General features: G+C 45.5%; 1 protein-coding gene across 3 annotated transcripts in view; it reads left to right on the forward strand.

The window, feature by feature from the left end:
• Positions 1-788: 788 nt before the first annotated feature.
• KLF7 (KLF transcription factor 7) overlaps positions 789-14477 on the forward strand; it is a 66463-nt gene continuing 52774 nt past the window's right edge. For 2 of the 3 annotated variants that reach the window (XM_063400317.1, XM_063400319.1), the window contains exon 1: positions 927-1417. In XM_063400317.1, coding sequence (XP_063256387.1) covers positions 1316-1417 — 102 coding nt within the window. In that variant the 5' untranslated portion in view covers positions 927-1315. Of the gene's footprint in view, positions 890-926; positions 1418-14477 lie in introns of those variants that run through there. The other variant, XM_063400318.1, reaches the window with a different exon arrangement.

The following is a 14477-nucleotide window of genomic DNA, read 5'->3' on the forward strand; positions in this document are numbered from 1 at the left end:
ATCTTCAAATGAGCACACTCAGTTCTGCAATTCTTCCAAAAGCAGAAACTCTGCAACTATGCCCTGTGCCAGAGCGATTTTGGGGAAGCTCTGCACCACACTAACCATTTAAGGTCAAACAGCTCATTAGCCAACACAAACTAGCATTCAGAGAGGGCTCAGCCCACATCTCAGCCTGATTAAATGCCATGATAGATGCCTTAGCAAGCACACGTGCATTTTTGGGGATGGCCTGGCTGGATCAGCACTCCGAAGCTGGGCTCCTGTGGTCTGCCCACACAGGTTGTGCACGTGCTACTGATGCCAGCGGCTCCTGCTCGGGGTGTATTCCCACTTCTACTCCTTCCAGCACCCTCATAAGCCGCACATCTTTCCCTGGCCACCTGCAACTGGTATGGCCATACTCAGCCCGGGGCACTCGAGCGCTAGAAGCTGGGGAGAGGCAGAGGGGCGCACACATTACGGGAAAGGTCGGGGGAATCCGGTAGGCACTGCCTGCGGAGCAGCCTCAGACCGGACTCCGGTTCACCCGGCGCCCGCAGCCCGAGCGCCGCAGGCCCCCACCGCCCCTCAGCGAGCCGCCCTCTACCAGCGCCGCGCGCCTCGCCGCCCTCTTATATAGAGCCCTAAAAATAGCTCGCCGCGCGCCGCCTCGCGAGCCTCGGGGAAAGGGGCGGGAGCAGCGCTGCCGGCCAATCGCCGCCGGCGCCGGCGCTCTGGCCCCGCCCCCCGCGCCCCGAGCGGCGTCTCCATTGGACCACAGTGTCTTCAGGCGCGCGGCGGGCCCGCCCCTCCCGCCCCGCCGTTTACCCTACATGGCCACGCGCTGCCTGAGTGGGGCCGCGCGGCTGCGCGCGCGGGCGGGGCGGGCTGGGCTTGCTGAGGGAGGGTGAGAGGGAAGCGGGGAGGGAAGCGGCTGAGGGGGGGCGGGATGTGGGATGTGGTGTCCCGAAAATAAAGAGGGGAGGGGGCGGCGGGGAGGGCGGTCGTGAGCGCGCATGGCCGCGGCGCGGGGCTGCGCGGAGCGCGGCGGGGACGTGCCCCGGTGCGGCGGCCGCGGGGTGCTCGGTGCGCGCCGGCGCCGCTCGTCCTCCTCGGCCCGGCCCCCGAACCTCGCTGTCCCTCCGCGCTGATCCTCTTTCTCTCTCTCTCTTTTTTTAAAGTGTGACTGAAACAAAACAAAGCCAAAGGGACGCTGGATCTATCATTGGTTGATTTTCTTCCTCCTTTTTTTTTTTATGACCAAAAACAACCCCCCACCCGAGCAAACAAACACACACAAAAGCAGAAAGAAAGGGTCTTGCTCAGCAGCAGCATGGATGTCTTGGCTAGTTATAGTATATTCCAGGAACTCCAGCTTGTCCACGACACCGGCTACTTCTCAGCTTTGCCATCCTTGGAGGAAAACTGGCAGCAGGTGAATCATTTAAATTACTCCTGTAAATCTCTTAAGCGCAGACAGTCGATGCATTGAGGCTGCATTTCTGACTTTATTTTATTTTTGTTCTTTAATTCAGGGTTGGGTGTTTTTGGTGTTTCTTCTCTTTATTTTTTTTTTTTCCGTGTGGGTAGACCTTTAAATCTCTGTATTTTTTACCGTGACAAACTGAGCAGTCCAGTCAAATCTGTCTGCCTTCAGTCCTTTCTGAGCACGCCCGACAGTACCTGAGATCCGGTGGCATTCTTTAGGGTTTTGTTTTTATGATGACTACTATTTATTTTATTTTTGAGCTTAGATTTTTTTGGGGGTTGTTTTGTTCTTTTAAACAAGCCTGCTCACTTCTAGCCAGTGCTGACAACTGGCAGCTGGTGGGAATGGAATAGATCATTCTTATTTTCAGGTAATTAGTATATGTCAATAAAAATCGTAGCTTAAGTCGGAGGTGGAGGGTGGGCAGGTGTGTGGAAGCACTAGCAAAAGCTTTAAGGCTAAGTTCAGTAACTAGGACTGTGACTTATTTTTCTTTTTTTTCCCCTTTTTTCTTGGAAGATGAGTAGAAACGCACACTTCTTGCTGTCTTGAAACAATGACGCCTTAGGCTGGTTCCAGTAAACCAGTGTCTTTTGAGGCACTGTAGGGTTAATATGCAGACAGAATAAGGATAAAGATGGAAATCAAGTATTGTAAATGCATTCAAATGATGAATGGTAGCGTGAATACAAGTAAGACCAAGGGGAAGAGTATACAGAGAAGAGCTGTATAAAATACACTATGAATTCAGTTGTTAACTATAAATAGTTATCAGCTGGGATATTGAGGGAATAGGAAAGGCAGCATTTCTATTTACGACCAAACGTTGTGAGGTAGTCCTGCTTCTCGATGTGATTTTCTGGTGGAGGTGATACACCAGGTGAAATTCTGGAAACTGGTGTCTCTTTAAAAGAAAAAAAACATCTGCTGGTGGGTAGAAATAGTGGAGTGTGGCTGGGATGACATGTGGTGCTATTGCAGCGCACGGACCCGCGGCACTATCACTGTGAGAATAACGGGCTGCTGGATTTCATCTTGCCAGCCTTCACCTGAGGTTTGGCTACTGTAAGGGTAGCCTGTGTTAGGTCTCCAGTAAATGACAGTTTTGAGATGTTAATTTAATTTTTCCTTAGAAGTGTGTATGGGTAGAAATGTGGATGGCAGAGCTGCTGGGGAGTACTCGGGCTGTAGCATTGTCAGCCAGCTGGACCGGGGCTGGATCTTCAAAGGTTTACCAGAGTAAAATCATTTTGGCTTGAGCTTTGTACGTGTGTGCACACAAAGCAGAGGTTTATTGTTAGCTACAGGGTGAACACATTCAGGGTTTATTTTGCAAAATGACTGAACCAACTTTGCTTTATCCTCCAAGGGGGAGGGGATGCTTTTTGTTATTAATATTCAGCGCACACATCCACGATGGTCACATCTGCTTTCCTTTTATATTTTTCACGTGCTAATTAAACTGAAGAGGTTAATATAATTTAATTAAAAAAATATATTTCACAGCGTCGTTGTTGGATCGGTTGCATATTACTAACAGTCCAGACAGTCCAAAGCGACACAGTGTGTTGACATAGCCAGCATGCTTCAGGCAGTGCTGCGAGTGATACTCTGTCTCCTTCTGCCTTCTTTTATGTGTGGAAGAGCAGCAGTTTGTTTTATACAGTAGCATGTATCTACCCAATCTCACTGTTACCATTGCAGAATTTAAAGTCATGCTCCTGGTTAAACCCCATTGATTGTCCACGTATGCTTAAAAAGAGAAGCTGAAAATAATTTGCTTCATTTTCCCTTATTTCCTCTCAAATCCTGCAACCAGTGCCCAATGTTTCATAATGCATCCTGTATTTATGGTTTGTTCCCCTGTTGCTGCCTGGACTCTCCTTGCAAACAACAGGCAGCAAAACTGATGTGTCAGTGGTGGGAGCAGCTGAAGCTGGCTGTGCAGAGACCATGCTGTTACACAAGCTTGGCAGACCCACTGACACAGAGACCCCAATTTAATTCGAAATCACCTGCAATGTAATCAGGTCTTGGGGATTTACTTATTTTAGGCAAACTGTAGCAACTTGGAGACAAAGAATGTGTGTGTTTCTAAGGTATCCTTTAAAACTAAAGGCTATAGTTGAGACTCCGGGGAAGAGAGCTGACAGGGTAGTGACTGATCCCTATGGGATGTGTCATAAGTGGGAAACAACAGCTTTAATTTTGAGTAAAAACACTTGAACAAGTCTTGCCTCTGCTCCAATGGTGCTACAGGGGCTCCAGGGCAATGCTTCCCCCAGCAGCAAAGCAGTGCCCCAGGAGATTACTTCAGTCTCTTAAAAAGGCAGGGGTTGAGGGGGAAAATAGATGTGTGGGTTAAGAGCAAGCTTCTTTATCACATCGTGAGCTCCACTTTTGTGATTAGTGTGTGATGTGCAGAGGTTAGTCAGTGCCAGGTCCTGCTCTGAGAAATGGTGCTTACTGTGCTACTGTGAAAGATGCACCTGCCCCACAGAAAATCTGAGCATGCCTTGGGGTGACAGCGTTGACATAGTCCTGTCTTCCTTTTCTCCTGAGCTTGGAAAACAGTCTGGTAGCTGCTGGCTGAGGAATATACAGTTGGGCCAGTTGCTCATATTTCAGATTGTGAAACACCCATTACTCACAGAGGGCACTGACAGCAAAGGCAGGTTGCTAAATGCTTGCACACAGTCAGCTGATCTGCCGTTTTTTCCTTCCCACTGCAAGAGGAATGTGAGCAAGTTTGGTATCTGTGCTTTTGACAATTAGTGTTGGAGTTGAATGAGTGCAACCCAGCAATATGTACAAAACAAACAGCTTTTGTGTAGGAACAAATTGTCTCCTTTTGTGTAGGTTTCTGTTTTAGAAGGCAAAAATACAAAGAAACCCTTATTCCACCCTGGACATTTTTTGCATTGTGGAAGTGGAAGTACCTGAAGTGGAAGCTGGAAATGAACCTGTGATGTGTTTGATGGGTTTTTTTAAAACATTTTGGGAAGTGAGAGCTTGATTTTAGGCAACAAAAGCTGAGCTCCTCTCTGAGCTTTGAGCGTACTCCTTCAGACAAAACACTTTTGAGGTCAGAAAGATTTTTCTTGGAGTGAGGACGTCAGAATCTAATGAGTAACCAATAGCACAATTTCATCAGGAGAGAAAACTTTGTTTAGATTTTCCAGCAGTGTTGAGCCTTCGTGGCACTGAGGAGGGATTAAAGGCAGAGGTGGGCTGTGTGCATTGGGAAATGAGTCGTTTTCTCTAAGTCAGCTGCTGGTACCTCGTGTTTCTGCCTGGTGCTTCATCCTGGCTCTGATTGAACCGTCCTAGTTCTCTCTGTCCCTGCGAGCTGACTCTGCAGTTCAGGCCCAGGGCGGGGGGAGATTTCAGCACCTGCGTGGCTGCTGCGCTGCTGCAGGAGGACCTCTGGCCACATATGCCATTGCTCTGGGGTGGCTGTCTCATGTGGCATCCCTGAGATTGGAACCAGACTGCTAGGAGAGGCAGCACGAGGCTGAAGAGCGCCTTGCTACTCTGCAGAGGAAGGAAGTGGGTAGGAGGCTGTTTTTGAGGGAGATAACTCTGAGGATCATAGCTTGTGCAGCTGCACGTGGTGCTGTTTTGTGTGCCAGGCTGCAGAGAGGGGGAGAGTGGGGCTGTGAATTTGGAAGGGGTGGCCATGGGGCTTCACTCTGTTCTTCCTGCTGGGCCTTCACAATGTCATTTAGGGGGTCATTGAAAGATCAGGGTGCAGAAGACATCCTTTGTAATCAGATCTGCCTCTTCCTAGGGGTGACATTTTAAACATCCCTATTGTCCTTCTCCCTAGGCCCCTTGGTGGACTCAGAGCTCACCGTCCTATTGTGAAGCAGGGGTCTGATCAGGAGATATTTTGGGGCTGTCATATTGTCATATTCATGGGGAGTGTAGGGCAGTCTCTAGCGTGGTAGTTTCCATAATGTCAGAATATGGGAGCACAAAGAGCAGGTGGATGCTCAGAGTCATCATGTGTAGCTGATGCAGCTGTATAAAAAGAGCAGGGCTTAGGTGCCAAACCCTGGTTTATTCTGGAGGAGATAGCCTTTCCCACATGTGTCAGCAGGCAGCACAGGTCTAATTGGCTGGCAGAAGTGGAAATGGCATTATATTGTTTGCTGATAACCATTGCCTGATAACATTTCCTTTTGCCTTGGCTGACCCAGCTGCTCTCAGCTGCGGCAAACAATGATCCTTTCAAGAAAGATGCACATTTCCTGTGAAGCATAGGATTGAGGAAGCCTTTGTTTTTCTGTTGATCCTTTCATATAGCCTTCTTTGCCTGTTTTTAATCAATTCTTCAAGCCTCAGTTTCCCTCTTTCTGAAGTTACTGACAACAGCAATGCTAAGGCCCAGTGGTTTTTATGGCGCTCAGAAGGCTGAGTTTTGACTCATCCTGGAAGAGGGCTTTGAGATCTCTGTGCTGTGTGAGAGCAGAGTATCCCAAGGTGACTAATCTAGCAGAATTCTTATATCTTAATGCTGGCTTTTGCTTGGCAGAGGGTCATTTTCAGGCCTATAGGAAGAATTTCCACTCCTACTGGAAAGGAATAAATCACACTGAAGAACATTCCTGCCTCCCCATCATCTCCATTGTTCTGGTTTAATGGCATAGTTGGCCACTACATAAACTAAACCATCTCTTTTAATATTGCTATTTCATCTTGGTTCCAGTCACAGTGTAACACATTTCTTAAGTGCTTATAGTACATCATGCCTCTTGAGAATAACTTTCAGAAATGGTTGACTTCCAAGAACAGCCACATGTGTAATGCAGTGTATTTCAGACTCTGAACGCCGCTGCATTTATACCTGCAGTCCCTCTTCTTGCTCCATGTGCTGAAAGCATGCTCCTGTCACCTTACAGAGATAGACAAAGAGAGGAAAGACAAACTTGAAACTGCTGTCTCTATTGTTACATGATTTCTTAATGATAGAACCTGTTGTTAAAAGTGATTATTTCTTGGCATTCTGAAAGCATAGAGTCCCACAATCCACATTATGAGTCTTAAAATAGCAGATTATGTGAATGACTTTTATCAAGTGATTTTGAAATGGGGTAAATACCTTTAAGCAATGCAGTCTTAATGCAGGTACTCAGCTAGAAAATATTTTCTCTTGTTTGGGATGCTTAAATCTACCCTCCCCCAAGCCCGTACATTTCTGTATGTTCTACTGAATAGGCAGTGCATAAATTAGAATAGGCTACATGAAAATCACAATATATAGCAGTCTGCAGTGTGATACTTCCATGTAGAAATGGCAGAAGGTTTTCAGTTCCAGATAGTAATTAAATACCTAAGCTCTCCAGGGTTGAGACAAATGGTATTTTCTGGATATTGTTGGGCGATTTTTTTGAGGCTTTGTCATATGTTTCTCCATTGAGAAACATCCAGTGTGTTGTTTCTCCATTCTGAGTTAGGAAACATTTTAGGGAAGCAAGAAGGAAACTGCTTCTCTTTGATTGTAGCTGCATGTGAATGACCTTGATTGCAGTTACCCTAATAAAACAAAGGGATTTTACTCACTGACTGAGCAATACTGCTGTTTAGTACATTTAGTACACCTCATCTCCTAACAAGTTTGTCACATTCTGCAGAGGGGAAGAAAAATTGTAGACTTCTGATCGTCATGCTCAAAACCTCACTAAAAGTTATGCCCAAGCATTGTAATTGATGATGGTTTTCTTTATTGATGCTAAACCTGAATTTTTGGAGAGTTAATAAAGGTGTTTTCAAGAGTAGTGCTGAGTTCCTCCTTCTGCTTCCCTGGACTCTCAAGTGCCTCCTGTCCATTCCCTACATCTACAATGTCTCCACCACTTCCAAACTCCTGGCGGTGCTCAGGAGCTGGGAGTGCCATTTTTGTGGTGTCTTTTAGACTGACGTTGCAAGATTCACTCACCTGAATTACTGAAATTCTTCTCCCCACATGTCCTTTTGTACTATGGGTTCTTCTGCCTTGGTCAAAATGAGTGTGGATTCACTTGAACTACAGAGTTCAGCAGATTCTGTGAGCAAGCAAAAACAAACCTGCCAGGAAAGGAGCCTCCTCCCAACATTGCCGCTGCAAGTTAAAAAATCATGCCTAGTTCCCAAGACATTGGCATTGTCTTTAAAGTCACAGACCTTTTATTTTTTAATTTTATATTCTTTACGCTTCCTTTGAATTTGAGACACTGAAGATTTGTTTTGTTGCCTTTTATTATTTACAAAAACCCCAAACAACCTGGGATTTCTAACTCTTACTTGATTCCAGCAGCATTAAGAAAGTGAAAATACTGTGGCGTTTATAGGTGTGTACATCAGAAAAAGCTCACGTATTGCTTTGGTCACCAGGTTGTGTTTACCAGTCTTGCTCTGGCAGCAGCTGGTGAGGAAGACTGCTTGGCTGCTCAGGTTGTTAGGCTGCCTGTGAGTTCATGTTTCAGCCTTTATGCTCAAAGATAGACATCTTGGATTTAATCAGGACACCAAACCTTTGCTTCTCAGTTCTTCAGTTACGAAATGCGTTGGCAGCTCTTGTGTTCGGATCTGCAGCTGTGGGGATTCCTGTTCTAGGTCTGTGGTGCTTGGGCACAGTGGCTGGAGCAGGGCAGGGTTGTGTGAGGCCATGGGGACGTGGGCAGCCAGCCCCTCTGGAGCTGCGGGCCCAGAGCCTGCCACACCAGCCGCCAGGACAGCTGCTGTGCAGAGAAACCCTCAGCGGGGTGTGGCATTGCCTCTATGAAAAAATAAAAAGAAGATTCTGAAAGGTAAGCTGAAATGCTCCTTCCCAGAGGTCTGGCTTGTCTTCGTGACAGCCTGAGCATGGCACTGATTTGAACCTTCTCAAGTTTTTAATAGAGGTTGAAGTTGAGTGTAGGAAGGTTAGGCAGAAAGCATTTAATTTTCTTTTCTTTTAAAGGTTTGATATATCAATTCTGATTTATTAAGCTGCTCTGATGCTGTGAATCCTTTTGAAGCAGGATTCACCCATCCACTCCCTGTTCTTGCATGCGAAGGATCCTTTCCAATCCAAAGGATTTCCACTGAGTGCAGCTGTGTATTCATTACATGTGTTACTCTTTGGAGAACTGCTAAGAGGTGTGTAGTGTACTGTACCACACACAGCAAACAGTCCGAGTCGTTTATGTGGAAACGTGTATGTCATTTATGCTTGCTGAAGGCCCACCAACCATACTTAGGTGTCATACTGGTTTTGAACATTATGCTTACAGGCAATGTGTCACATGTCCTAATCCTCTTGTTATTTCCCAGCATTGTGGACTTGAGGGCAAAGCTGGAGCTTAAATCATACATGGGGTCAACAGCTCCTCCTCTGCAAGGGATAGAGAAGTAGACAGTGACACAGGCAAGCTTGGGAGACAGTGTGATTTAGGGGAAAGGATGCGAAGCAGAAGGACACTGGCTCGTGAGAGGCTCTTCTGAGACATTCCAATTAGTCTTGATTTACAAAACCCACCCTTTAAACCTGTAGCCTGAGTAGGTCGGTTTTAAAGGGATACTGATATAGGGTTGATGTTTGACCATAAAGGACCTTTGTAAGGTAGCACATGCTGACAGAAACTGCAATCAATGGAAGTATCTCCACCTAGATAATCCAAAAAGCCCTGGAAACAGAGTTTGTGGTGGTTGGACAGGATCATCTGGCCCACCTTCTGCATTTGCAGGTCTGTCACTACAGCATTCTTCTGGTGCAACTGAAGTGACTGGGAATCACAGTGAAAATAAGTGTTCATTTAGATTATGCTGTGAGGAAAAAGGCATGTCTCAGGACAAGTAAATTAGATTTAAAAGATGTTTTCACTATTAATAGGCTACTATAGTATTAGGCATTTGGTTTTAATCCTGACACCCGAGTGGGCAAAGTCCACTTCCATACATACGGAAAGTTCTTGGGTTTTGAACACTTGCAGTTTCTGCTGAGTTGCCTTGCTCCAGCCCAGGAGGAGAATCAGCATTGTGCTGAATTGCTTTGTGCTGGTGGGGGTGAAGTGTGGGACTGCCTTTAATCGCCTGCCTTTGTTTTCCACCAGGGCTGGATGGAAAACAAAGGTTCTAGTGATCAAAGGCTATGGTGAAAATTGTTCATTGGGTGGCGAGTAGAAGGGAGGTGAGAGATGCTCCTGTCTGCTTGCTTTTTACACCCAAAATGCACATCACTGGTGCTTAGGTGTGAAACCCAGATTTAAATCACTGCATTGTTTGATTCAAGTCTGCCCTTACAGATTATATCTTGGATGTGTGACATTTCAGTGGATAACATATTGACTCCAGAATGAATATATATTCCAATAAAAGACTGGGTAAAAGTGTATTTATTTTCTGAGAACGTTTGTTAGAAATCTTTCAACGAGTTGTACCTCCTAGAATTTCCTGAGAGCCTGGCACTTTTCGCTGTGAGAGACTTAGTTTGGCTGACATCTTCCTCTTGCGTCCCTAAAAGTTGATTAATTTTCCCAGCTATTAGCAATTTGGCTAGTCAAAGGTATCCAGACTCTCTGCATCCTGTGTCTGTTGCATCTTTGGAGAACTGCACCCACAACACTGTGTGATGCCACGAGCAGTGTCTGGATACTCCTGGTCTCTTACCTGGGTGCTTGCTGTCCCTCCCTCAGGAAGGGCCTGGCAAGGCCTGTTGATACACAAGATGCATGAAAGCAGTGCAGCCACACGTGTTCCTTGTCTCCTTGCAGTTGCAGGTCTCTCCTCTCTCCTTGGCTCAGCTGCTGCCAGTGAGGTGCTGTGCCAGTTTGCAGGCAGTGCACCTGCCCTGCCTTGGCACTTCTGGCTTACTGCTGGATTCTGGATCTGAGGTGCCCCACATCCCTGGGCACAGGGTGGGCTGAGTGGCTCAGGGGCTTGGTTCTTTTCCCATGGCTTTGCAGTGGTTTGAACTGTGCCCACCCTGCAGAGCTTGCTGCCTCCTTCAAGCCGGTGAAAAGTACTAAATTCTTGTTGGGGTTTTGTTTTTTCTTTTCATCCTTTTGGCCTGCCCGTCAGCCTGGAAAATTTGTGCTGCTCCGAAGAAAATACTCCACTCACCTGCAACCTACTACAGCTGCTGTGTGAGTAATTAAGTATGGAAAGGAGGAAGGCAGAGGGGAGAAGAAAGATGGGATCTGGTGTTTCGTATGGAGAGCATCAGACCAGAAGTGGCTTTGTTTCTGACATGTGGACGGTGGAGAGGCTGCATTTGCTCACAATGGAAAGTTGGTGCCAGTGGAAAAAGCCTTCTTTGTTAGTGTCTAGATCAGATGGGGATGAACTTCAGTGTCTCTTGTTTTTGTTTTTAAATTTGTCTGCATTTTAAGGTAATAAGGGAGAAGCAAAGAGCACTGGACTGATTTGAGAATACAGTCAGTTTGGGTAAAATAGCTCTTTTCTGGCTCCACCTGATGCTGGTGACACACTGTCAGAGTGCAGTGCATTCTGGTGGTGTCACAGTCCTCCCCCAGCTGTTCATAAGCTACGCCAGCATGTCAGAGTGGTTGTGATCATCTGAAGGTTGCTGTACATCAGATTCGTATCCAGGGCAGGTGTTTCTTCTATTTGTTTTTGGGTTTTGATCTCTCAGGGTAGTGTTGAATTATGCTAGTAGACTTTGCAGCACAATTGAGGAAACTGGGAGCTTGGCTTTGGTGCTGTGAAAGGTGGTTCTGATGTAAGCAGAAATCTCTGAGAGTTGGGGTTCTAAGAAACCTGTGGAAGAGCAGGGGGGTTTAAGTCAAATAGGGAGAGTAAGGCATGTTTCTGTGTGGTCAGACCAGAGGAAGAAAGCACTTAGAGTTTTGGAAGTCTCCGGTATCTTGGAGGACAAGGCAGACTGCTTTAAGTGATGTGACCCAGAGAAAGCACTTGTAAGGTGCTTCTCTTATAGAGTTGAGAATTTCAGGATAAGTGGATCTCACCTGGAGTAGCTTCCTGCTTTCTACTGCAGGGAAACAGAGTAGACTTCTCTTATTGGTACTTCTCTTACCTCTTCTGTGTTTTTAAAGTGCAAAGAAAAAATCTTGTAGGCAATGTTTGAAAATGGAAGAACCTGGTTTCACCTGAGGTGCTTTTTTAGAGGAAACAAGTCAGTTAAGGTCAGTGGGAGCTTTGGTACTTGTTACTTTGATTACAGGTTGAAAAATTCTAGACACAGGCTAAAATAGCTGTCTCCAGTGCCTCCTGGATGAAGTTGTGTGCTTGAATAAAATCCCCTCAGAATCTGTGGTGATTTGGGGGTTTAAAAGGTAATATGAGGGCCTTGGCACCACACTGTACTTCTGAGTTGGCTGCAAAGCTCGTGCTTTCTCTTCAGACAGCCTTGATTTTCTCTTCCTTCAAGACAGTTTTTGTTTTCTGGGAGTGATTATTTTATTAGTCTTTCTTGGATCCTGGCAAATAAATTTCAGGGTGCCCAGTTTCAATATTCTTTACTGAGTGTGCCTAACTTGTCTTGGGCTTTCTGAGTTCTGGGGGTTTGTTTAAAACATGAATAAAGCCCAGTAGTTTGAGGGAGAACAGAAGAATTCCAGTGCAGAGTTACTTTCTGGTGTGAGAGACTTGGTAGACAGGTGACTGTCTGGGTGACTTCCCAGCATTGTTTCTGAATACTGAGAAGAATGCCAGTACGTGCACAGAGCTCTACAAAGGCTGCACTGGGATTTCTTTTTCTCATATGAGAAGTGCATTTCTTGTAAGAATACATTTGAGGGAGAGCAAAGGAAGCAAGGTGTTGGTGGTTTCTTACTCCCAAGTACCTCCAGTGTCTGTGATTCCAAGTCCTGAGTGCCCTAGCTGTACACTGAGTGGATGCTCTAGGTTGAAGGCTTCTCCTCACTGGCACTGTCTGGTGTGAATTATTTCATGCAGCCAGACCTATGCCATGTACCATTCAGTCAGCTTTGTTTGGGCAAGCTGCATCTCTGGTCAGGTGATGTTCCAGTATGGTGTAAGATGGGAACTTCTGTCTCATTTCCATTTCTTTAAGTAGAAAAGGTCAAGGAGACCTTTGGCATACGGGTCTGAATGTTTTTTCTCTTTGTAAATGGAAAGAATAGTATCTACATCACATTGGGGATTTCAGATCAGTCAGTGAGTGCAGATCTGCCAAAGTTGCAGTGAATTTACACTGGCCCAGTGTCCACAAAGTCACTTGACACCTTTCAGGAGAACAGTCTATACAAATTCCAGATCTTGTCAGGATGTGGACTAAATATCAGGATGTGGGCAGAAAACAGCACACCCATGTTAATGATTTGATTAAAACAATCTTGTTGCTCTATAGCTCTCATAAATGTATTTTCACTGGTGTTGCGGAGAAGATGTTCTCAAGTGCTATAAAGAGAGAGTATATTTTTTTAAAATGTTGCACAATAGGCCACTGAGTTGGGCTGTAGCTATACTGACTTACTCTGTTTTATAGTGAGCATGGCCTTAGGCATCCTATAAATACCATTTCTCCCCCGACCTTCAGCTAATAAATAATGGAAACTATACAGAAAGAAATTTTCTTTCCATGAAGAAATGAGAGGTCCTGAGCTGCCCTCTATAAAACTGAGGGTGAAGCATGATTTGTTTTCACTGGTTTTATAAATGAAGAAAATGTGGGTGTGGGAAGGAATTAGAAGATGTTTCTAAGAGCTAAATGTGGCCTCCCTAACCATGCAAGGGTAGGATAATGTCTGGTGTAGGCACAGCTTCCCCAAGGACAGTCATACCCATCTGTGAAATGATGACAGGTGAGAGGTCTCTTGAAAGTCTCAATGCATGGATAGAAGAGATGTTCCCATTCTGATTTACCCTCAGACTTTCCTATCTAACAGTGGAAACCAACCTGAAAGCGGTTATAAATGAGTGTTCAAGGGAGCTCTTTGTGCACTTCAGTGAACTGTCATCAGAGGTGAGACTAAATTATCAGAGTGGCCTTTTTTGACATTAAAATCCACTTCTGTACACAAGTCCTCTTTGAGGCCTTTTTGCTCTGTTCTAATGATGCTGAAATGCTGTAGTATAAACGTGAGTCATGAAGGGTCCCTCTGTGTGCATATACAGTTTGCCAGACATGTTTCATTTTGAGACTCCATCACATGTGTACTGTGTGTCAGCTTGGAAACGCATCTCAGAGGAGAGGCCAGGTTCACGGCAGTGGCGTCTTCCTCCTCCTCTAGCTGGAATCCAGTGGGAGTCTGTGTTGTGCTGTGTCATGTTATGTTATGTCATGGGGGAAAGGATACATTTGCACTGCAGCTTGGTCTCTGAGGTTAGAGGAGAGTCAGAGAAGACCTTGTGTTTGATAGTGGGTTTTACTGGCTAATTTTGAAGGCAAATGGGGTTCAAGAGCAGGGTGCATATGATGAAAAGCATTTTTGGTCTCTGTCTTATTCCAGCAGCAATAAACTGCATATAAGCAGATTTGGCCCAGAAACAAACAAGCAAATTCTGGAAATTGGCACTGTTAGATCATGAAATTCTGCCCAGGTGCCATTTCTTAATGTATGCCTCAGTGGTGCTTTCCAGTGTCCTTTGAAATCCACCTGGTGTGAAGCCTTGTATTCCTTGGAAGCCTGTGCTAAAATCTAATTTAGAGGAGGGATATCTAAAAGACTATTCTCCCATATTCTCTCTGTTTTCCATGAGCAAGTCCATTGCTTTGTTTGGATTCACCGTGTTCATAGTTGCACAAAGCTATGATACTTTTACCCATCTCCATCTATATTATCTATTTCATGGATTTTTAATCTAAATGTGAAATGAGGCCCCTCATTGACTGGAGATTACAAGTCTGACTGCAGAACAGATGTGATAAATAGTAATAAAGGTGCATGTCCTTTTGAATTTTGTCATACTTTCCATCTCTCTGTTCCCTCCAGTTTTCCTGTGTCTCAGATGCTTAGAAGGTGTCCTCGAAGCTATATTGGTCTTCTCTGTGTATTATCTGTTCTGGGACTCTTTGTCAGCCTTACTGGATCTCGGCTTT

The sequence above is a fragment of the Prinia subflava genome, chromosome 6, assembly GCF_021018805.1.
Source record: "Prinia subflava isolate CZ2003 ecotype Zambia chromosome 6, Cam_Psub_1.2, whole genome shotgun sequence".
NCBI lineage: Eukaryota > Metazoa > Chordata > Aves > Passeriformes > Cisticolidae > Prinia > Prinia subflava.